This window comes from Bombus huntii, chromosome 1 (genome assembly GCF_024542735.1).
Source record: "Bombus huntii isolate Logan2020A chromosome 1, iyBomHunt1.1, whole genome shotgun sequence".
NCBI classification, from domain to species: Eukaryota; Metazoa; Arthropoda; class Insecta; order Hymenoptera; family Apidae; genus Bombus; species Bombus huntii.
This window is the reverse complement of record NC_066238.1, coordinates 4,948,725-4,972,682: the sequence shown is the minus strand read 5'-3', so window position 1 is coordinate 4,972,682 and position 23,958 is coordinate 4,948,725. Positions and strand designations below refer to the sequence as shown.

At 34.2% G+C, this 23,958-nt stretch overlaps 1 protein-coding gene across 1 annotated transcript in view; it reads right to left on the bottom strand.

Annotated features, from left to right (window-relative positions):
• LOC126867001 (putative uncharacterized protein DDB_G0271606) overlaps positions 1 to 23,528 on the bottom strand; it is a 34,453-nt gene extending 10,925 nt beyond the window's left edge. The window contains exons 1-3 of the mRNA XM_050621070.1: positions 23,345 to 23,528; positions 22,761 to 23,212; positions 10,162 to 10,416 (exon numbers count right to left, since the gene is read on the bottom strand). Of these exons, the coding sequence (XP_050477027.1) occupies positions 10,162 to 10,416; positions 22,761 to 22,880 (375 nt within the window). The 5' untranslated portion in view covers positions 22,881 to 23,212; positions 23,345 to 23,528. The remainder of the gene's footprint in view (positions 1 to 10,161; positions 10,417 to 22,760; positions 23,213 to 23,344) is intronic.
• Between the last annotated feature and the right edge of the window lie 430 nt (positions 23,529 to 23,958).

Genomic DNA, 23,958 nt, shown 5'->3' with positions numbered 1-23,958 from the left:
ATTGATAAGGAACAGTTTCTATCATCAAGGTGATGCAGCGTGTGAACACAACGCCTCAGACACGGACAGGTAACAATACAGTTAGTTTGCAGAGAGAAAATCTTTTTAGAGAACGTTCACCTTGCTGCCGGTGCGTGCAACGGGCAACCCACTTTCCGTTGTGCTACGTACCTTTCCATCGAGAGTCGCAAAAATACGCCACAGCATCCTCTCAGGATGCTTTCATATCGATGTACTTTAAACCGAATTGTTCTCTGTGAAATACTCGGCGATCTATCTTGCTAGGCATAAGTAACGTACGACAGGTTGATATTTACAAAAGAAATTCGGAAAAAGGCTAATTAAGAAAACAGTTATGAAAATAATAGAAAGATAATTATATGAAATGATTGTGAACAAGCAATTACGATAGCTACTAGGGGGAGCTTATAAGAAAAATATTGCGTGTCGATGCTATACATCTGCTGTTAATCGTTTTAGAATACACACATTACTATTTTTATGTGTGATTAGTATGTTTCGATTACGAATGTCTATACATTTAAAAAGAATTGATATGTGCAAAGCATACATAACGTAACATAGGATAAATATATAGGCTGTCTCATTTTAATTAATCCACGCAAATATCCTGTAAACTACGCATGTATCGAAAACGCGATACAAGTAGAACTTGTTCCGTTTCAACGTGGCCTTACGACGACCGTCGGTCATTTATCTAGATGAAGGCGCTTTAGAGATCTCAAGGTGACCTCTGTTTCTTTAAATAGAACTGTACATTTTTTTATACACCGTTCAATGCAGATTTTAATTCCCTACAGGCGGGTATTAAGATAATAATACTAATTTCGTCAAATTGAGCGTATAAAAGTCAAGGAATACATAAACATAAAAATACTGCGTTATCTTCCCTTGTTTTTCATGCGATAGGTTCCACAAGATTAAAGTTAAAATATCTTTTAAATTAATCACTTTTCGAACCAGATACGTTAATACTTTTTGTAGAGAATTACAAAACGCATCCAACGGAGTATAAAGAATATACGTAGAAATAGATTTCAATTTAAGAAAAGACAAAAGTCAACTTGAAATCTCGATAAGATTTGTGAACATCACAAGATGTATCTCTCGAAACAAAGTAGGTTTTATTTGAAACGATCTTTCGAATAACGTACAGTTTCAGAGATATTTACGTGAGTTGGTTAAAACGAGACACCTTGTATAGTATTTGAATGAAATAGTCGTAGTATCTAAAGGATGATACAAATCTTTATTTGTATTCCATTTCTCTGATTATGCTCGAAAGAAATACGAACGTGCATAAATATTCTCAGTCTAATAGTTAGTATTATACAATTTTCTGGAGACAGAATTTATTCAAGAAAAATGTGTAACTTGATAAAATTACATTGTTACAGACCAGAAGATAAGCTTATAGTTGTGCTTCAACTTTGAATTTACATTAACTATTTTTAATTAATTCCTTGTTTGTCCGACTGGTTTTGACTAAACAAGGAAATGTAAAATGACGAAATATTTGCATCAAGCTGGAACTAACAAAAAAGAAATTTCATGCGCGCATCAAACTACGTTGGAATTGAATTTTCTGCACTGCTGAGAATAAAAAAAGAAAAATAGAGCGATAGCAGGTCGCAGGAACAAAAAGTGAAAAAAGAAAGAAAACGAATAAAGTCAAGGAAATAGTAGAAAGTAGTGGAATCTCTTCGGCGATTTTCTCCGGCAAAAGACTACGTAAACACTGAATAATTTTCTTTCCTCCGTTACGCAAAAATTAGTTCCAATCGAACGACTCGCATATACCGGAACGTTTCGTAATGCATTCCCCTCGAACGCAGCGAAAAAAAAAGCACAATGTTGCGTTCGAATTACTTAAAACTCTCTTGCCAGCGACATTCCCGAACACGAACCAATGAAAAAGAAACGATGAAACATATTCGTAAATAAGGCGACGTATAAATTTCATTTGTTATTAAACTTTGGAAATTAAGAAAACACAGCAACAAATATGACCTGTACGAGTACTTCTTCGTTCTGGAAACTTCGATTCTTCGTCGTAAATCGCGAAACGGTGACTAATGCCAAGGCGATTAAAACTACAAAATGACTTCCTTGAAGATTCCTTCAAGAGGAATACGAATAATATAAATGATTCTAAAGGATTTATATCTCCAAGTCTATAATAACTGTACATTATTAAGGATTATATTATAAAACAGCTTTAATAGTTCCATGCCCTGCAGGCTATTGCTGATTCATGATACTTGATAGACGTGAGGTTTTCATTAGGGAAGCGAAAATATTCTCTGTTGTGCTATTCAGTTAATTGGCCAGCAGACTCGAAGGAAGGCTGAAGAAGACTCGTCATAGGAGGTATCATCATCACGAGATTTAAGAGTGGCGGTTCTTCAAGATACCGCATTGGCTCATACAGTACACTATATTCTGATTGGTAATAAAATATGATATATAAGAGAAATATGTATATATCATTGAATTAAAATGTAAAAATAGAAATTCAAAATGAAAAGGTGTTATTTCTTTACAATTAGAGACTGTAAGTATTTTATTATAAGTACCGTGTTAAATATAATATTGTACTCTAAGTATTCCAAGTACTTTAATAATTGTTTTACTATACTAACTATGATGCTATAGACATTCTCTGTTATTCTAAACATTTTAATACATATAAACATATACTTACATACTTTTGCCTTAAATTCAAAGTTCTAAAGCGAAAAAGCTTGTTTCTTTTACACAGAGGGTAAAAGATCTGAAGTTTGGAATTTCAAATGATTCTAAGCAGATATCCTTCAAATTACTATTTTAACGATATCTATTTTCCACTTGTGATATTGTATCGATGAATATCGTAAATTATAAAAATTAATTATTAAATTGCCGATGTCAAATTTCACGAAAATATTACCGTCTCAGGTTCTATTTATATGAACGTATGTATATGTATGAGTTAGGTTACCAAGGAACCATAATACCAAAATTAACATCGATTGTTGAGCAGAGAGTCGAGTGCGTGGCCTCCTCCAACGCGAACTTTCACTTGTTAGCAGGAAAAGAGAATAGGCGCTAATGCTCATCCTGAGGTATTTAACTTTCAACGCGTGATTGATTAATTAGTAAGTGTGAATTGTCTCTCACCCTTTCTCTCTCTCTCTCTCTCTCTCTCTCTCTATCTATCTATCTATCTCTCTCTCGAATTACATCTCGGGCAATGTGATGCGAAGAGAAAAGAAATTCTTTTCTTTTCTTATGATTTTCTCGACATTTTACAAACGTCCCTGTGCACTGTTGGATACTCAAATAACGTGGATATAGCGTGGTTTCCGGTTCGTTTAAGGCAGTTGATAGAAAGTAAGATCAGTTTACGTGACTGAAATGCCGATCTAACAACGTATTTCTGTTGTTGTGTATGATTCTAATGCAACTAATCGTAAAGTGAAAATCGGCCACTGTGTGATAAATTAAAGGAAATATAACTGGATTGAAAAAGGGTTTCTTCGTTACATGTGGGTTTTTATGTCGCCTGCAATGTTTCGAAATATAAATTTATTTAAAGTAAGACAAAATTAACCCAGTTTTCGTCAGAGATTCGTTGATGCATATATTGCAAAATATAAAAACCGATATTAGAAATATTTCAAAGTTTCTAAGATACAAGAAGACTCGAAGATATTAATTTCTGTGTCAAATAGAGGGATTATATTGATTTAAGTTATGTTAATTATATTTTAAAAAGAAATATGCCAAGATTATATTTAAAATTTCTCGAATAACCATCGAAGCATAAATATATTGCAGAAACGATAGCGCGTTGCTTTGAATGCGCATATTATTCAACAGTGTAACAAAATATAAAACATATTTCTCAACAAAAAGATTACCATTCATCAAAATATGTTACTTAATGGCCAATAATTTATCAAACGATACCGAAGCTCGTTAATCTTTTATTTCACAAACAATCTTTATCTTTCTTTATTATCTTTAGTATCTTTAATTTTTGCCGAATAAATCTTCTTTTTATATTTCAATGTCATTGAAAGCTCGAAATTATTATTCCCACAGATTCTTGTTTACTGAGAATCAATTCATCATCCTTGATTACTTTTAGGTTTCCGTGACTGAGAGCACCCTCACACGTATTTTCTTTTTTTTTTTTGTAAATTCTTCTGAACGTATACGAGCAAACAAAAGCCACGTTCGACCAGTCGTTACAAATCTTAGATGGAAATTTTCTGCAAAGCCTTATTTCAAGTGGACGATCGTCGTCCTTGTCCCACAAGAACGTAAAGAATCTTTACACGCTCCGATTGGTCCGAGAACGTCCTCGTTTTAATACCGTAACACATGTACTTTTTATCACACGTTAATAACAATCACCTCCTTCGCGTTGTTTAACCTTGACAAATTACAAGTTATTAATTAGATTGAAATTAAAAACGAAGTACTAATGACATTTTATGTACGTCAGTCCTCCTTGGAATATCAGAGTATTTTAATACCTAATATTTTATTGATAAAGTAAAATGATTTCTGTAACTAACAATACAACGTTATGGAGGCTTTCATGATAGAAAATATCACCAATGAATTAGATACAAAACGTATGACTGTAGTATTAAATGAATAACGATAAATAACAATTGACAAATATTTCTATTAAGTGCGATAACAACGACATTATTTACAAATTGAATGATATTAATGGGTACACCTTCGAAGCTGAAAGTCGTACGATTTTGTCTAAAAAGTAATTTACGAATTAAGATTAAAACCTGATTGAAATTCTTCTTATTAAATGAACGTCAACTAATTCGTATTTTAATCTCAACATAAATAATCTGCCGCAAATTTTCACGAGTAAGAAAAAATACTAAAATCGTGTAGGCAAAAAATTAGCAATTTAAAATCAGAACTTGATTTACGTTCGCCTGATTAAATAAATTGCAAGAAGACATCAACATTTTAATTACAAGTTAAATAATCTTCTAGAAACCTCGAAACCAAAAATAGCAAAGTCCTGTGCAAAAGAAAAATTGCAATTTAGAATCAGAAGGGAATTCAATCTCTTTTTATTAAACGAATTTAAACGAAACGAATAGAATGGCCTGTCATAAACCATCGAAACGGAAGAGTGGCAAGATTTGTGAGTGGAAAGAAGCAAAAAGGTGATTTCCTGTTTCGCGTTAAAATCACTCGTACATCAAGGAACGTAACCCGAATTACGTAATTCGCTGTTGCGGTTCTCCTTGAACGCAGCTCCTAGCACCGGTCAACACCGTTTCAGCGCGTTTCGTTCTCCGCGTTCCAACTCTTTTCTTCTTTGCTTCTCTACACCACTCGATGCCAGAATTGATTGTCCTTTTCTTCCTACTGATGAATCCTCCGCGTCGTCTATCCTTTGCATACAAAAGGTTTCTCGAGAGAAGACGATTTACGAGCGGGAGAAACGCGCAGTTCGAACGTGAGCTGGCAGACTCGTCCTGAGGATTAATCGGTACCAGGCATTGAAATCTCCGACGGACAATCGAAACGCGCGATGCTGAATAATCGAATCCCGTCCCGCTCCATCGATTCTCGCGTTGCTCCTACTTGTCTGCCGATTAATTGCATGAAAAACAAATTAGATCGAGCACTTTTTTAACTAATGTACATTAAATTACTGCCCATTGAAACGTAATGCGTGGGAAATCGTTTGCACGTTGAAGTACGAGAAACGTTGCTGGGATTAATTAATTTCCTTATGACGTTTGAATTTCCGACCTATAGAAGATCTAACGAGTTTATAAGTACGCCATTATTGGATCTTTCAATCTTCCAAGGATTATTAAAAGGATTGTATATATATGGGAAGCGCGTTCGCGTTCCTTTAAATAGTAATTTATCATAAATTATAAATAGAGTATGCAGATTTATATCGCAATTAGGCAAGTAAAGGAAAATGGCACATCTTAATGCAGATTTGTTTCGCATCATAAGTGTCGTAACGAGTATTTCACTTTGTATATTTGTACATTTTTGCCTACTACGAATATATACATATACAAATTTCCCATAATTTCCCAGAAATGCATAATTATCCGCAGTGTAATAATACGATGATACAATACGATATGAAATTTTCTGCAGAAGATTACAGTCTCGAAGTTGATGGCATTTTGAATCTTTACTTTATTTGTCATTGTTTATTTTTATTTTCCTCTCGAAACACATTAGCACAGATTCTTCTAAATAGGTGTGAGGTGACTCAAACACTGTTCTTGTCCCCATTTTAATAGCAATTAAGCGTCGATTAAGGATGATTATAGAAAGCTGTAATGCTCCAGAGGAAATAACGAGATTCAAAGAGTGTCGTTCGACACTGACGATGAAAAAATCCTGATGGCGATTCGTATCTCCTGTTGCAATAACTCATTAACAGTCATAGACGTGATATGGCAAAATTAAAATCCATTGAGGTTATATACAATGCACACGAGATAAGAAACTGGAATTTGCATGGCTGTTTCTGATCTCTGCCTGCTTCTCCTTTTCCTCTTTGCCAATAAAAGTGCGCAAGAGTGTACGTCCTGTCTCGATCGTAAATAATTCCACGCTTTCTAGGTTCCTGACTTTTTATGACTAATTTACTCATTAACATACTCCTTCAACTATTATTTTCATGGACATTAAAAGAGCATGGGACGGATTAAGAGCACGGAGATTAAATACGGTCTGGCAAAAGCTTTCTTCGCTGAACCTTATAATTATCTTTCTTCTGCCATTAAGAACGAATAACGATAATTTCGATATAATTTTACGTACGCAATAGCTTGAATACAATCGTTAAATGTTCGATTCTTTAATGATTTTTAAAGTATAACATAATATTAGATCAATTTTCAGTGAGAGTATTCGATTAACTCTAATTATTGGAGTATTTCTAACAAATAATCGAAGATGAGGAAAAATTGAACATTCAACGTAATAAAATCCTCCATCCTCTCTATTATTCCTACAACTTCCTTTCACTTTGCCATTCTATAAAATCCCGTTATTATAATATTAAAATATTTATAAAATAAGAAATTAACAATGAAGCATTTTTCGTATTGAAGTGAAAGATACGTCAATTTATAAGATTTCCTGTATTTAGATACGGGAACAAATATGTACTTGTATAAAGTTCTTAGCAATATAAATGGTAAGCAATTCGTGTAAAATCGAATAGCCGATCGAGTAACAAGAGTCGTTCTTTAAATCAGGTTTTGTGGCTTTCCGGATGAAAAAGTTAGCGATAAATCATGATAAATCACGGTAGTTCGTTATTGCCAGCAATATCGAAGTGAATACCACAAAGAAGGGCGTGACCATAGATCAGGCACGATCCTTTCTTTCTATCGAGTGCCGTGAGAAGCGATTCTTCTTTGCTGTCTCATCATAAAAGGCGTGTTTTCATCGTTGCATTAAAATTCATATCGAACAAGCTACGAACTTCTCGATCATATTAATACGAATGCTTACGAGTGACAAATAATTTCAACTAATATTATTGACAATTCATGCCACGTTTCCTTTATTTTCTTTAAAATTAACTACTGGAATTACATATTAGTATCGTTTGTTAAAAATTAATACGATGCTTGTTTGTAAGAAAAATAAAACAATTAGGAAGGGATATTAAAGAAAATAGAATAAAATGCTGAATAAATGGATAAAATATCGTACCAATAATTAATCATTTTACTGTAATCGATGTAATTTATATTTTATATAGATAATTTTAGTTTTAACTTTCAGTCGGATATCTATCCTCGGCTGATTTCTTTTTATAGCTTTATCGTCGAAAAACTTCTTCGCTGTAAAGCAACAACTATACCACTTTCTCATTTAACTTTCACTTTCATTTTTAAACACACTTCTACTTGGCTTTTACATCTCTTGCAGATGCACGATTATTCAAGCGTAATGCTAATACTCATTGAAGGGGTAGCTGTTATTAAATTCAGAAATCTATTGCTTTGAAAAGATATTTTTGAAATTATGGAACTAGAACAGCGAGTTACATTAAATTTATATAAAAGTAACATATATACGAAGCAAATTAGATAATCATTAAAGAATCCATTTGAATTTCTAACATTATAATAATACACAAGAAAGTAAAGTTACGCAACACTTGCACGAAGTGATATTTTTTCGTGTTTTATAGGAAAGCAATTTTTATTCTAACTTATTTTATTATTTTATTTTAACTTTCCATCAAACAATCCCATATTTTTATTTAATCTCGGGATCGAATACGTACTTTTACCAACCTCTTGAACGTTTCAAACACTGATCGTCACATTAATCGTTGAACATTGACTGTCTCTTGACATTTTACGAAACTTCGTACATGTATTGCACACAACTGTGAATATTTATGCAGATTCATATTTTTACGAACGTGACTAAAATTATTCATAGGACCTAAATACAGGATTACCTCGTTCTCTACAATATTTTAGTTTGGATAACCTGTATATTTTTTCAAATTATGTGCATTTTGTAGATTTTGGCATATTCAAATTTGCCAGAGACGTATAGACAGTCAAAGTCCATAAATTTTTTAAAGCCTCATATCCTTAATCAACACGTTGTTCCTATTTAAAAAAGTATGTTTTGAATGTTTTAAATGAAAAATTTGATTAATTCGTTTTAAGCATCGAATTCTCAACAAAAATGGATTTCTTGATTTCTTTTCCTTCTTATACTCAATAATCCATTGATAATATTAATAACTTAACAAGTCGCAAGATACACGGATTTCTCTTTTTTTATAATTTTATAATAATTTTATAATCTTTCGTCAAATCCGATAATCAGACAACACGTAATTTGCAAACATCTCTTGCAAAAATCCAGTTTTTTATTACCAAACTTGTGATTGTTATATGGATTGTATTTATTAACATTGACAACTTGCAACTTGTGATTCCTAAAATTTCCATCGCCAATATTAATTTAATCGTGCAAGACAGCGCTGAGCTTCGATATTTAGCTATTGTTTGATCGGAAATTTAAAACTTGTTCGAGTTCCCAGCGTTCGTATATTTCAATTTTTTTGCTGTGCGAAGCAAATTGAATTCTTTGTTCAGCATGTCAGCGTTAATCATATTATCGCCGTTCTCGCGGCGTTTCCCTTCCTCACTTTCCATCATAAACTCAAACAGCTCCATTCGACTGGAAAGGATCGTTGAGAACTGATCGATCAGCCGGTTGATCTTTTACAATCGGTTAAAATCGAGGTGAAAATTTAGAAATCTCGAAAGCTGGCACCGCGTTGAACGAATGAAATAAGATACATTGGTAGCAGGCTAACTCTTTGTATAGAAATTTTACACGGGACAAGCCTTCTTAAACTCGTGCATGCATTATAAACGAGCAAAACAACTACTTTGCCTACTTGAAAGTACAAATCGAAGTCTTTCAGTAATGCATCCATGTTGCTAGAACTGCATTTAGTGACTAGCTTTCTTTCTCCCTTTTCTTCTGCATGCTTTCCATTCTATTTATTTAATCTCATACTTTTGTAAAGATCATACTATCTTATATCGGATACAATTTTCATATACCTACGTATAATGGTATGTTGCTTTCTCCTGAAATCCAAACCTGTTAACTCACACGTTTCTTCGTCATAAGGCAAAACATCTTCAAGAAAATTGGTTTTGATTCATACGAACACGAGCATAATATAATATATTTCTATCACAAACATGAGAAAAGTGATGTCTTAAAAAATAAGGAACTCGTTGATAAACGAGTTATCGTATCGGAGTTATTGACAATTTGTATAATGAATTACCTGGTATCTTTCCAAAGAACGAGTTAGAATAACATTTCTTATTGGAACAAAAGCATAATGCACAATAAATTCATTCGAATGAAATATTTTTTAGATATGAAACAGTTGTGTATACAAGAATTGTAGAATATCGCGCAATATAACTCCTTCAAAATATAAATAAACTATGGTTATTCTTATAAATGGAGGTCGATATTTTACAAGAAAATTAAATAAAATAAAATCTTTAATTCGAAATTTTATATGCATGTAAATTCCTGCAGAATTTTTATTTCATTATGATCACTTACCTGGACGAGAGCCTCTGGTTGCAGATGTTTCAAGAATTCACCTTGTTGGTATGTAATGGATGATGGTTGTTGTTGCTGTTGCTGCAACCTAAGTTCAGCTTGCATCGCAGCAATCGATTCAGGAGTGCAGGATGCTCGAGCTTGGACCCAGGATGCTGCGAGGATGAAGCTTCCAAGGATCACGGACATCGTCACCAAGGTGACAGCCGCGATTCTTGTAATTTGAACCGCTGTACTCTTTGGCCTCATGTATGCCTGTGAATAAGTGAATCAAAATGTTAACGAAACCAAAAATATAAACTATTTTATAACATTATTATACAGAGAATAGCAAGACACGAGCAAGATGTTAGTCTACATTTGGAAACAACTTAGGTATAAGAGGTAAAATTTTGTTCTTCGAGGCTTCATTTTTCAGAAAATCGAGTTTAGATGTGTTTAGTCAAAAATTAATTGCACGCTTCTTCGAGGAAGTTTCTGTTAAAAACAAAGCTTCAAATGAAAAATCATATCCTACACTTTCGACTATATTTTCTCTATATCGTTAATTGTTTCTGTATTCATTTTCATGAAGTATTATTGTATATAAAACAATCTGAAGAAAAATAACATTAAAATAACATTTATTAATCCGTGAAATGTAAACAGTCTACACAAATGTAAAGTATTAAGAATACAAAACTCTATACAACACGCATAAACAAAATTCGTGGTTTTTTAAATATTAAAACGCGAAATCTCCTTCTCATATTATCAAATTAAGAATTAATACAATAACGTAACTTTTACAGAAACCAAAATTTATCAGTGTGAAATATAGCGTCACAGAATAATATCATATGAATTTATAAAATAATACTTTGTCGTTAGCTTGCATTTATTATTGTTACTCCGGGTTTAATTACGAAATAGAGACAAATGTATCCGGGTAACAGGTTCGGCGCGAAGTAGTTTGATTCAATAAGCACCGGAACAAGTGTACCTCTTGCAATCAGAATCTAATTACTCGAGATTTTCCATCGCTATTCTCGCCGTTTCTATTTTATGTTAATCAAACATGCTTATACACTTCTGTGATTATATCGCGCGTATTACGTTCGATCGCCGTAGACGAAGAAAGGAATATGTAGCTAAACTTGACTTCCGTGATGATCTCACTACATTGAAATAAGCCGGTACCATAAATCTAATTACAATCTCATCAAGGTTTTTTTAATCGCTCCATACCTATCCATTTTTAATCCTTCGAACATTCTCTAACGTACTTTTATCAATTTTTTATTTCGAAATTATTTCCTACATTATTTCCTATTTGTACTTATTTGAAACAACTTGTAACATATTTTTCTATAAAAATATAATGTATGTTATTTACGTGATAGTTCGAATTGTATATATTTATCTATCTTTTTTACTCTTTCAAACATTTTAAATTTCATTAGAAATTAAATCAATCTTCGAAGATCGAGCGTATCAATAATTTATAGAATTGTCCAAATAAATAGATGAAATGATTTCTATTATGAAGCTCAGTTTACGTTTGACATCGTTACTCGTTTTATCGCTCTGTTTTTTAATAACCAGTACAATAACGAAGACGTAGCAAATGATGTAAATGAGATAATTTACATCCAGACACTGTTACCGAGTGTAAATATAGGTATGTTGCTCGCTTTTCATTTCGCTGATTATTTGTGTGTCTGGTTGACGTAATAAATTACATCAGAGGCAACGGAATTGCGATTAGAAATTAATTTTAACGACCGACAATCCTTCATTACTCGATTAAACGAAACGTTTTGTTTTCAATTGCAAATCGTCGAGTTAAATTTATCTCTTTTAAGCGCCGAACTCTAACACGATTTACCTATAGCGATTTTATTTTTTCACTTTTGTTTAACCGTCTTCGTGTTAAGATTGATTATCGCTTTAAAAACGAATCGAATCTTTTGTTTAGTCAAACCTCCTTCCTTTCCCCTCGTAGCATTATATTCTGCTAAATGAACGATTCAAATTCCATTCTTAAGAGACAATCGCGAAAAAGTAGAGTTTAAATTAACAACTTTTGAAATGGAGATTCTAAGTAACGCTTATTGATCTTTCCGTTCGAAGAGTAACGTGAATTCGCAGTAAACGCCGCGCGTTTCAGCAAACACGACAGATGCATGCAGTTGCTAAACATGTGCAAGGTTCATTACAGGATAATGTAGTCAATGCAAAATGTGTACACGCAGAGTGCAATCGCATGAATGTGTGTATGTAACTTCATGCTGGCTAGCCAACCGAGTCGAGGTCTTTTGTCGTTTCACGCTCTCCTTTCCCGTGGTTTAGCAGCATTCCCACTTCATAGAACGAAGCTAATCGCGGGAAAAAGTGAAAAATGGAATTGGAGAATCACATCGTTTTCCTAACACGCGTCCCTCCACCATGGTAAAACATACATCGCCATTCATACAATCCTTTCAGAACTCTACAAACTTTACGCTGATAAATTTTGCAATAATTTACAATTTGCATGTTGCAAAATTTACGATAATTATAATAATTATTAACGCCACAAGTTGATTCATTTTCGTCTATTAGACAGTGGACTCGAATTATAATCTTCATTAACAACGCTATATAATTTAGGCAAATTTTTAACCATCGACCACGTCAACTGTTTTGTTTTGTATTTTGTTTAAAATAATAGTAAATTTTCAGCGATTGTTTGTAAGGTATAGAAAGTGTATATCTATGACGAATCCCGGAAAAAAAAGGAAACTTCGATGTATTCAATGTTAGTCAACAATTAATGTGTCGTCGTGAATTTTAAAATAATAAACTTGATTATTACTTATCGCCAAAAATTTCCAACGAACTATGAAATTCAAACGAGCGTGGAATTTACATTTCCCATTAGATTATTCCATATGTAGTACTAAGTTTAGCACAATGGAGCTCTTCATAATTGAAGTTTCGTAAAAGGAGAATAGGAAACTTAGCACTGAAAGATGGCAAACGATTATAACGAATGATGGACACGAGGTTTTTATCCTACCACTGATTACATTCTCTTATAAGTAATGCGGAATTAAAAACAATGGAGCTGTTCGCAATTGGAGTTTTATAAGAGGAGAACGATTGTAAAAACTTATTGTTTATAAGAGCGATGAACTATTGTGAAAAATGAGATAAAACATATAACTGACTAATCACAAATAATTATTTATACCTAACGTAATATACAATATATCAATTATATAAAATACTGAGAAAATCATGTTCCTCATAGAATTCTAATAAATTCCACTTTTCACCCTGTGATCAAATAATACACTTCGATTAGCATCTGTTAACGATGAATCTAGGAAAGATTCTTAGATTTCCCGTTTTATTCAGCAGCCGAGCATGAAAATTATGCCAACAATACCGTAATTGACTCCATATCAACTATCCGTATAAAATCGTTTAAACCAATGTGAAGATGAGTGGATAGCACGAGATGCCCAGACAGTCGCTAGTCACAAGAAGGAAATAGGTCCGATAAAGTAAGGCTTGCTGTTCAATAACTGTATCGTGACACTATTATTTTACGCCTTGGACTCGTTCAGCTGCTTGAGAACCTTGAAAATTAGAAAAATCTGTCACTCTATACGAATACGTCTCTGATCTCCTTTCAGATCCTCTCGTCTCAGATCCTTTGTCGTTTCATGTATTATACAGATAGTCTAACTGATAGTCTTACATGTTATTCGTACTGTTTTGACGATAATTATAGCAAGTAACATTGACTTCGATAATTAATTGATAGTAATTTCATATACTTAGAGATTAGTTCAATGTCGCGCTCTGTGCTTATTATCCTGACAAGTAAAACAAGCATGTAATCTGGCAGAGTAATCGCGTGATTGGTGAAGGAAGATACGGTTCCGGTAGACTGCATGAATAATCGACAAACTGAGGATATAAATTCCTCCAGTGAATATAAATTGAAAATATTATTGTACAACTTATTTTTCCAACAAAATTAAACGTGCTTTTCCTTAGATTACGGAAATATATTCTTACGAGAAACGAAGTTATAACTGAGCCATATTCGTGCATTCTATGTATTAGACAGAATTAGATAGAAATTAATTAAATTAGATAGAAAGTTTAAAACAAAAATTGAATAATTTGCAAATACATGTAAAATATCCAGAGTACGCTACTTAAAAAGTTTAATGGAGGAAACGGATTTCTAACTTTCTAACTTCGAATCGTTTCATTGTGTTGGTAAAAATATAAATTTGCATAAATATCTACGATCTATCCTATAACTTGTGTTAATTATGAAACTAAAAGAATAAGGAATAAAGTCTTGTAAGAACTGAAAAGAACATTCAATTAAGTCACATTCTCAACATTTTGCTTTACGCCACTATTATCGTCAATCCTCCAATTAACAAAATATGTATTTAGCTCTCAAGTATCCGTACATTGAAAAATATAGCATAACGTTCAACAGGTTCGAAAGATACTTTTACCTGTACGCCGGTTCTCATCATCATTTCGACATCAGCTGTACTACATGAATAATAATCAGGAAGAATCTCGTGCGGTTAACGATCAAACGACGTACCAGTTACCGTAAAGATAAATCGCTGTGCACATCGTACATCAACACGCGAAGAAATTTACACAGTATATCGATTAACCACGAACTATCGCGTTTCAGTGCCTTCATTTATGTTACTTCTAGTCCAATCGAGTGATGGAACTCGGTGCAGATCCATGCGATATTAAAAAAAAAAAGAAGAGATTGACAAAAAAGTTGCTAAGAGCAAAAGTCCAATATGGTAATCGACTATACAGGGTGGGACGGTAATCGTAGCACAACCACAGGCAAGGGATGATTCTACGTGCAAAAATAAGTCGAAAACACGTTTAATTGAAAACGAAATGGTGTGTACGCGTGTGCGTATGATACATTTTCGAATTTATTTTCCTTGAAAATGAAGCGTCTTACGAAACAACGTTATGACAAAATTTTGTCTTATTTTTTCACGTAGAATCAGTCCCTATCCACTTGTTCTACGATTACAGTCTCACCCTGTATAACGCTGGAAACAACTTCTTTCAGGATTAACTTTCCATCCGCGGGCAACTTCGATTTTTAGCGAGCGTTTCGCGTGTCCTGTTAACTTTACCAGGCCACGCAGTTTGTAAGTTCCAAGTCATTAAACGAAAACATTTCCTCGCTCTCCATTTATTTTGTTATTTTCTCCTAATAACAAACCCATACAGGATACAAATTTCGTCCGCGAGTATATGCAGAAAAATATGAAAATCGTCGGCGGATAGTCTGGAAAAACGACATAGTATGCAGTCGGATCAACGTCGAACACAACTTCTCACGTGATCAAGAGGTAAATGTTAAAAAAAAAGTAAGGAAACTAGCTTATGGGTCGGATTTATGAGAAACGGATTTAACATTTTCCCATGGAAAGAAAAGTCGGTTTCAGGCGCCTAGCCCGCGATTGCGTCTTACCGCTTTAATTGGTAAATTAATTGAAAAGGGCAAACGCTTGTGACACAGACTGTACTTGTACGTATTCGTAATGACCTCGATGTGGATGGATGACTCTAAGGTGAGAGGCCTCGAGGAGATAGTAGGCCATCCGAGGCTGCCTTTATGCTGCTCGATCTGCCAGACAAAAGTAAACAGGCACTGTTGCCAGGCACTCGAGAAACTAAAGGATTATTATATGTATGTATGTATGGATGGATGTATATGTCGCGTGACAAAATTTTTAAACGTGTCCTCTTCGACGTGTGCTCTGACTCATTCTTCCCTTTACTGGTATACACTATTGATCAAAAGTCTTGGATCACTCGCATCTACTAGCAACATCATCGAACTTACCCATCTATCCATCGAATATACACAAATAGAAAGCATATTCAATGGTTTACAGAATCAGCAAACGTTATTGTTTTCACTAACAGGTACAATTATTCGTTTTATTTAATTGATTAAAGTACTATTAAAAATTATTATTTTCATCGACAGGTAAAATTATTGACAAATTTTGGATTTTTCGCGCATGATGAATATTTTTCTATGTTTTCTTGGAAACAGTACATTCGCTTGTTTTATTTATTCGTTTTATGAAAAGGGTATTTTAACATCTACGTGAAATGTAAAAATTAATCGGACAATTCTTTCTTTATTTAACGCTATTTCGTGAAGCATGAAAGAGCAGAGGATGGCAGATTTTTGGTCCATAGTGTACATACGCCTACCAAATGCTTTTAAACGGCATGATAATGACGCACCATACTTGGGAAAACGAAAAACAAATTAGCTTTTTAACATATCTCTTTATTCGTCTACTTGAATATCTAAGAGTCTTTTATATGTAAATGTAGCATTGCAATTTTCCACTAAATAATTAATCTACGATATTAATAAACTGACATTCAATAATAAATATTTATACACAAGTATATTTTTAAGCTTCAAGCGATTCGATTCTAAGATTTGCTGTACTGTTTGATTTTCCAGGCTGTCACGTATATTCGCGATTATTCGTTAAAATTAAAAGGTATAAAAAACAGGTAAAACGTTTTGTAGAAATGAACGCGAGTAAATTAAAGGATTAAAGTTCAAAAAGCCATGTCGAGTGACTCAGTTACGCCTAGATGTACGGGACTTCATTTTTAGCACGTAAAGATAGCTGTTGTGTCTAATTAAAATGTAGGAAGAGTATTAGAAACGCCTGTCCCTCTTCCGCCATCCAAACATTTCATGTCTCGATATGGACAAACCTGATGTACGCTTGGAAATTCTGTGACAATTAGTGTAATTATTTTCAGCATCGTTAAATATGATAAAAATCTATTAATCTATTTTTTCTTATAAAACTTTAAAGTAGATTTAATAAATAGATTATTAGAGAAATAATCAACGCACAATTTAAAACGTTACGAAAATATAAATATATGTTGACAAATAAAGAGATATATGTATATGTATGTATAATCCTGTTTCAAGAAACTTCCAAAGCTAATTAACGATCACGGAAGAATGTTGGAAATAACTTCGGTTCTTCCGCGAACACGGTATTGAAATATGTACGTATATATTTTAACTTATGTAAGAGACATATTGCTCATGCTAAGTCGTGTAAACGCGCGAAGCTAAAAGCAAACGGGCTAAGCCATCGTTTTAGAATATTTTACAAACGATTCCTTTTTCGTCGGGATAAAAATTTCCATTCCACATATTTGAATAGAAAATATATTTTAGAAAGTATAACGTAATGAGAATTCTAAATTATAGAACTCGTGTAAAGCAACGTGAAATTATTAAATTGAAAACTCTAAAGTGTAGCCTATTTCGTATGTAAGAAATGTTGCAAATGGATATTCGTTGAGTAATAGCGCACAATTTCTAGAAAAAAACCGCTGCTGAAGGAGAAGGTATACGCATATCGTAAAGGATCATGTTACGTAATATCGCAGGAAATTCAAGTTTCAATTACTTGCTACTCAAATAATAGCAGGATGGTCATATTATGAAATGATTACTATCTACGCGTCGTGTGCTCCCAACTTTATCCCGCAGGTGACTCCAAACCAAGCATTAAAGTCTCCAAGCTCACTCGATATGCGTATTGCACCGTCGTTCAAGATTGAATTCTTTACAAACTGAAAACCGAATCTCTTTGGTATTTGAATCAAATAATATTCAAGACGCATATATCTAAATATATGAATATAAATAATTATAAATTATATAAATTCGTAATATCCGTAATCGCATATCACGAATATAAATCTAGTTTAATTCTATTAATTATTGGTATCTATGTTATCTTATTTTAGCTGTATTATTAAAATTAATGAAATTATATATTCAGCTATTCTATTACAAATACAAACTTCGATTTAAATTACAAAGAGGAAGAGATAGAAGAGACGAACGTAAGCAAATCCTGAACCACTTTGTCGAAGTTGAATAAATCGTATTTATGAGGAAATCTACAATTTAAGCGATTTAACATCTACGAAAATTCTGTTCGATAAATTTGCAAGTAAACCACGGAGCATACAATTTTCATCGATTCTATAATCGTAGTAATTTCTTGGAAAACATAATTGTCGCGATGCCAACGGTGCTTGCCTCCATAGGCGATATGTAAATTCGATACTTGTGAATTCCGTACAACCCGAATAGTACGATTCTAGTCACGCTTCGATTGAAAAAGAAACGCAGTTTAAATCGCTGCAGGTGAAATCTGTCAGTCTTACAAATGTTTTCAATGGCCGGTATTTGCCTCGCGATGAGGACGGTGCAGTTAGTACTGGTTGGTACGTCGTTGTCGATCAAATACCGTTTTCAAATTTTGTAATTATATGAATTACTGATAGAGGCACGAAGAAACGTTACTTTAAAGCATTAAAGCAAGAGATTATATAGGAGTTAACCACGAAAGTTTACGATGATTATTTCAACTATTTCTTTTCTTTTCAATATATTTTATGTCTCAGTCATTTTATCTTTTTGTAGCTTTTTGACACATAAAAATATTTTTTGACATATAAAAGATATACGTAGAATTTTATCAAGAATAAAAAAGATAGATAAAATAAACTACGCGAAACTTTCCTCGAAGACGAAGAAGTTTTATGTAAGAGTCATTGTATTTTGTAACAAGATAATAAGAATATGCGTAATAAAAAGACGTGTAAAATAAACTACGTAAAAGTGTCTTGCAGATAAGAATGTGAAATATTACTTTTGGTCGTGGACAAGTGAAATCGTGTTTTTGTTTTAACGTTTCAAGGACAAAAATTCTTTATGTAACCAAATTGAAACAAACATTGACGTCATGGCGAATACGTGTTTCCCGCAATGGAAAATTTGGACTCTGCATTAAAGCTTTGAGAATCTGGAAACAAAAGGCAATTCAACAGTAGCCATGGAAGTTTCTAATAGTGGCGAATGGTTGCGTTCACCGGTGGTAGAAAGTTTCCGGTTTTAACGAAATAAACGAATGAAAAAAAAAGCGTGGCCGACGTTGAAAATGAAACCACGTCGTGCATGATTTTTCAAAACGTATCGCGTCACGCGAATGAAACATGAAAGTTCAATTAGCCAGAGATAGAATTTCCATGTTTCGAAAAAATCGAAAAACCAATCCAGATGATTTATTGCATTAAAGATTATGGCATTTTTTTAAACTAAGGCAAACGATGTTTAACTGCGGGAGATGTAACTGAATAGAAAATACAGTTGTAATTCTATTCTATGATTATCAAATCAAATATTTTATTTCTAATTCATGGACTGAATTTAAAGAAGGTTCTCACGGTAGTTTCCATTCTTCTTTTCTGCAATGTGAGCTAACTGTTTTCTCGAACTCTCATTGAGAAATTACTCGCCTATGACAGTGCATTTATTTACTTCGAACGGATGCACACACGAACATACTGTCACATACTGCCACGGTAAACATGAATTATGAGCACTGTCATTTACGTCCCCTAAGTATCATCCATTTCTCTGGGATTTCCTACTGCAACTGTATTTTCAAGCAGATAATTAAACGACAAATTGCCTTTCCTTCATTATCTTTAATCCCATATTATTTCCTAGCCTTTATTTAATTTCTCAACTACGTTAAACATACTCGAAATTAGAGCTTGGAAACAGAGAAATATTTTAGCATTTGCATAAACTAAATTTCTTTCAAATTGCAGCAACAACGTTAAAAGATGAAAAACGAAATTTTGTTAAATTTTCTAATTAATCTCTTCGCGAATAGAAGAAAATTTCCAAACAATTAAGACCGAATACGATACAGTACAAAGCTGCACAGCGTAATAAGCAATCAATCTTGAAAGGATCTACATTCAACGTTTCATGGAGACTTTCATTTTACACCGACACTTTTAACAATTGCAACGGTTATTGACAGAGAAAGTTGGCAATTAATTAAACGACAAATTCTTTCACCCGTACCGGTGCTTTTCATTTCGTGGAAAAATAAATCATTGAAACACGTTTCGAGTCTACTATTCCTTATCTAATTATAGAATATCATGTTCGCGGAAATTACCAGGTATAAAACGCGACAAGATCGCTTTGCCCGTGGGTTGCGCCGTCGCTTCTTCCGTTCACGTAGGCGACTTTTGATCGATCAAGCAAATAAATAAACGTACATATATGGTAGCGTGGTTCGCGCAATTAAGCTTGTCCAGAAACTTTCACGGAAGTGCCTTACTGTACGGATTTCCGCGCTCTTTCATAAAATACCAGCCAAACAACGTCCTCGATACAAAATGTATCAAAGCCAGAACGAATTTTAGTCGCGGTATAATTCTGCGTTTCCGTTGCATGACGAAACATCTGTCTCGATCTATCTCCTCTACCCTGTAATTTATAAAGGCAGATAAGCAGAATTAATTCTGATAATCAGCCACATACGCACTGTAAATTGTTTTACCTTAACTGAAACTTGGTTCTTACGTTACATAACTCCCTTCGTAATTTCCAAACGAATATCTACAGATTCTATTTTAGCAAACGCGAAAGGATTTCTTTTCTACTTGAAGGAAAATAAATCATATAATTGTAAAAAGATAACGATACCTACGTAGATGCTTATAACAAAAGTGGAGATAAGTAATTTTATACGTTAAAATTATAAGGTACTCGTTTTACGTCTCATTTTATGTCTGTAGAGAAATTGTAATCGATATTAATGAAAATTTGTTATAACGAAGAAAATTGTTCATTCAAAGGGAATAATGTAATCTGATTATTGCGCTCCTGAAGAAAATTCATTTGCGTTTGTGGATCAACCCATTGGCAATTTATCATGCGGTCGCGTTGAGTCTGTATACATATTTTACTTATGTACCATAGATATCTACCTAATTTTGTTATTGTGACGCATCAATTTCCTGAGACTCTAACGACTAAAGGAAAAAAGCTACAGGAAATTTTCGAACCACTATACACATATATAATTTTTAAATTTCTTACTGTGTGTATAGCAGAAATTTCAAACATAAAAATATATACATCCTTTTTACAGCAATTGAAATTTTGATCGCGTTATTGAACTTTCAATGGGTTAATAACAAATGGGCATTTATTTTCAATAGAGACGTATCAGATGTATCCACCATTATGTATTTGTAAATTATTTTGAATATAACCATCAAGAGATTTTTATTCAAAATAAAATATTGAAATAAAACAGCACTAATTCTAGCGTAATTTTAGTTACCAAAGATTATTACCGAACTACCAGAAAAATTAGCACCTTCGTATTTATGTCGGTAGGCGGAAATAATATTATGATCTTATTCTAAGATTTACGTTGGTCACGTCCTTGCGCATATTTTTACAGCTCCGTCGTGACAATTTTCCTGTACTGGCCTCGCCGTGCAAAACACATGCATTCATAAATCTAATCTGCTCGTTGGAATTTTGTTATCAGAAATTACTACATTTATGCTTCCTGTTTAATCGATCGAGAACAAATAGCGTACAAACATCATTGCATCGAAATTCTATTTCTATCTTTACGTAAGCTCGCTTTATTTCATTAATTGTGGCTAGCATAACGGTAAACGTATCGAGTCTTGTCCAAGAATATAATCTATAAAGCAGCACTAACGAAATATACATTGCATAACACAGATACACGTATTGTGGTAAAAAAATGATAAACAAACGAGAAGAGAAATGAAAATTGCTAGTTACACGCGATTATATTATACGGTCAGTTGGATAATTTATTTGTTAAAATTTTTTTGCATCTTATTCATCATATTTTTACAAATTAAAAATACTCGAAATGTCTTCTCTTTATAAATTTCTAGTAACGTAAAAAACACTAATTTTTAAATATTTATTTAAAGATGTGAATCGTAAAAAGGAATTGTCTTTCTATTTGAATAAACGTAAATTAGTAATCATCTTTATCGCATGTGTATAATATTGCTGCCAACGTGATCACTATCGATGCTCAAACAATCCCATGTTCCGGAGTCACGTACCATGTCGAATTGTTTTTAAACTGTAAATTCAACCTGGTACACCCGTTCCAAAGTAGAAGGCTCTATTATTAACAATAGTCGTTTGAAGTTATGATACAATATTTAAATAAAACAAACTCGATCTCTGCATCAGATCAAATGAAAAATCAAAAGTCACTGTTCATAATCGACAGAAGACTCTATTACTATAATAATCGCGGTCATATTGAAATACATGGTAGGACATTTAATTAAAACAAAACCAAGCCCTGCGTTACGACTAAAAGATCAGAGTTCGATACTTTTAATCAACGGAAGACTGTGTCTTTTATGCTGCGAGATTGAGTGCGATTAGAAAATCGCAGCTCAAAGCTACTTTATGAAACCATTGACAACAGAATCCTGCGTTCCAAATAATTCTGAATCTCGACCAGTCATGGAATACATTGACCAGACAACCTCGATTCACCGTCTTACTACTCCTATTCCAAAAACGAAAGAAGCTGTCTCGCTCGGCGAGCTGCCACGAAAATAGAGGAATTCTCTTAATTCCCTTGATCCAAAGAAAGCTGAAGGCTTACCGGTGGCGGTTCGGTAGTGGAGTACACCTCGCTGGGTGCGTAATTGCTATGAGGCGGATGAGGCATCTTCTCCGAGACGACGGCAACAGTTGCCAAGGAATCCGGCTGTTCCTTTTCCATCTTCCCTGGTACCTTTATCTTCTTCTTCCAAAGGCACTGATTGACTAAATGACTCTGACTACGACCGATACCTTTCTTGTTGTACGTGGTATCTCGAAAAATCCTCTCTCTTCTCCTCGATCGACGAGAACACTTCGATGTCGATCGCTCGGCGAATCGACGAGCAGTGAGCGGCCAGCACCGTCTGACACCGCTAGCTTAGGGTTACCCCCACCAGCTGTTGAAGCTGCTGAACCTTCTGGTACACCTTTCCGATGGGTATGTCTTCTGGTACCAAGGTGTACCTCAGCGTGTTCTCGTTGTCGGACTTTCTAAACAGCTCCAGCGTGTACCTGTACGTTCGTGGGCGAGACCGAAATATCAATACGTGTGCATATGCGAGTGTGAGCAAGCGTGCATATGCGTGAATATTCCGCATATATGTGCGTAAACATCAGGTGTGTATGTGCGTGAATGTAACGTACGTGTCCGAAGCTATCCCACCATGGATCATGCTAGGTTGGTATCCCCGTGTGGGGATCAACGTTCGAACGCCAAGTTTTGCAATGTTTTTCTCGTCCCCTGCCCTCCACCTGCTGCTGCACTCCTCCGCCCCCACCTTCAACTGGCTGGCTCGTGTTCCGTTTTTCCCCAGCTTTGGCCAAATTGCATCAACCTGACGGACGAGCCCTGGAACGGAGACGGGACTGTTTTTGAATGTGGAACTCTCACTGGTTGGACTTTTAAAGGACATATGGTTATTTAGCGCGCGTGCGTGTGCGAGCTGCATGCGAGGTAGCTTGTTTCGCCGGGCAGGAGAAGCGTAATTGGAAAGGTGCCGCCGGTTTTCGGGAAAGGCGATTAAACATTTTCTCTTTGCCGAGATGTAAATCGCGGTCGCGTGATAGCGGCGCATAGAGCAGATGTTGCGAATGTCTAGTAGACTACATCAGATACATTACATTTGTTAGAAATAATATCGTCTTACCGTTATACTTATTGTTACTTGAACGCCTCAGAAGCGAAATTGGCCAACTCGACTTTTTGCTGATTTCCTAATTTCGCTGTACCAGTGGACGATTAACGTCGAATTCACGAG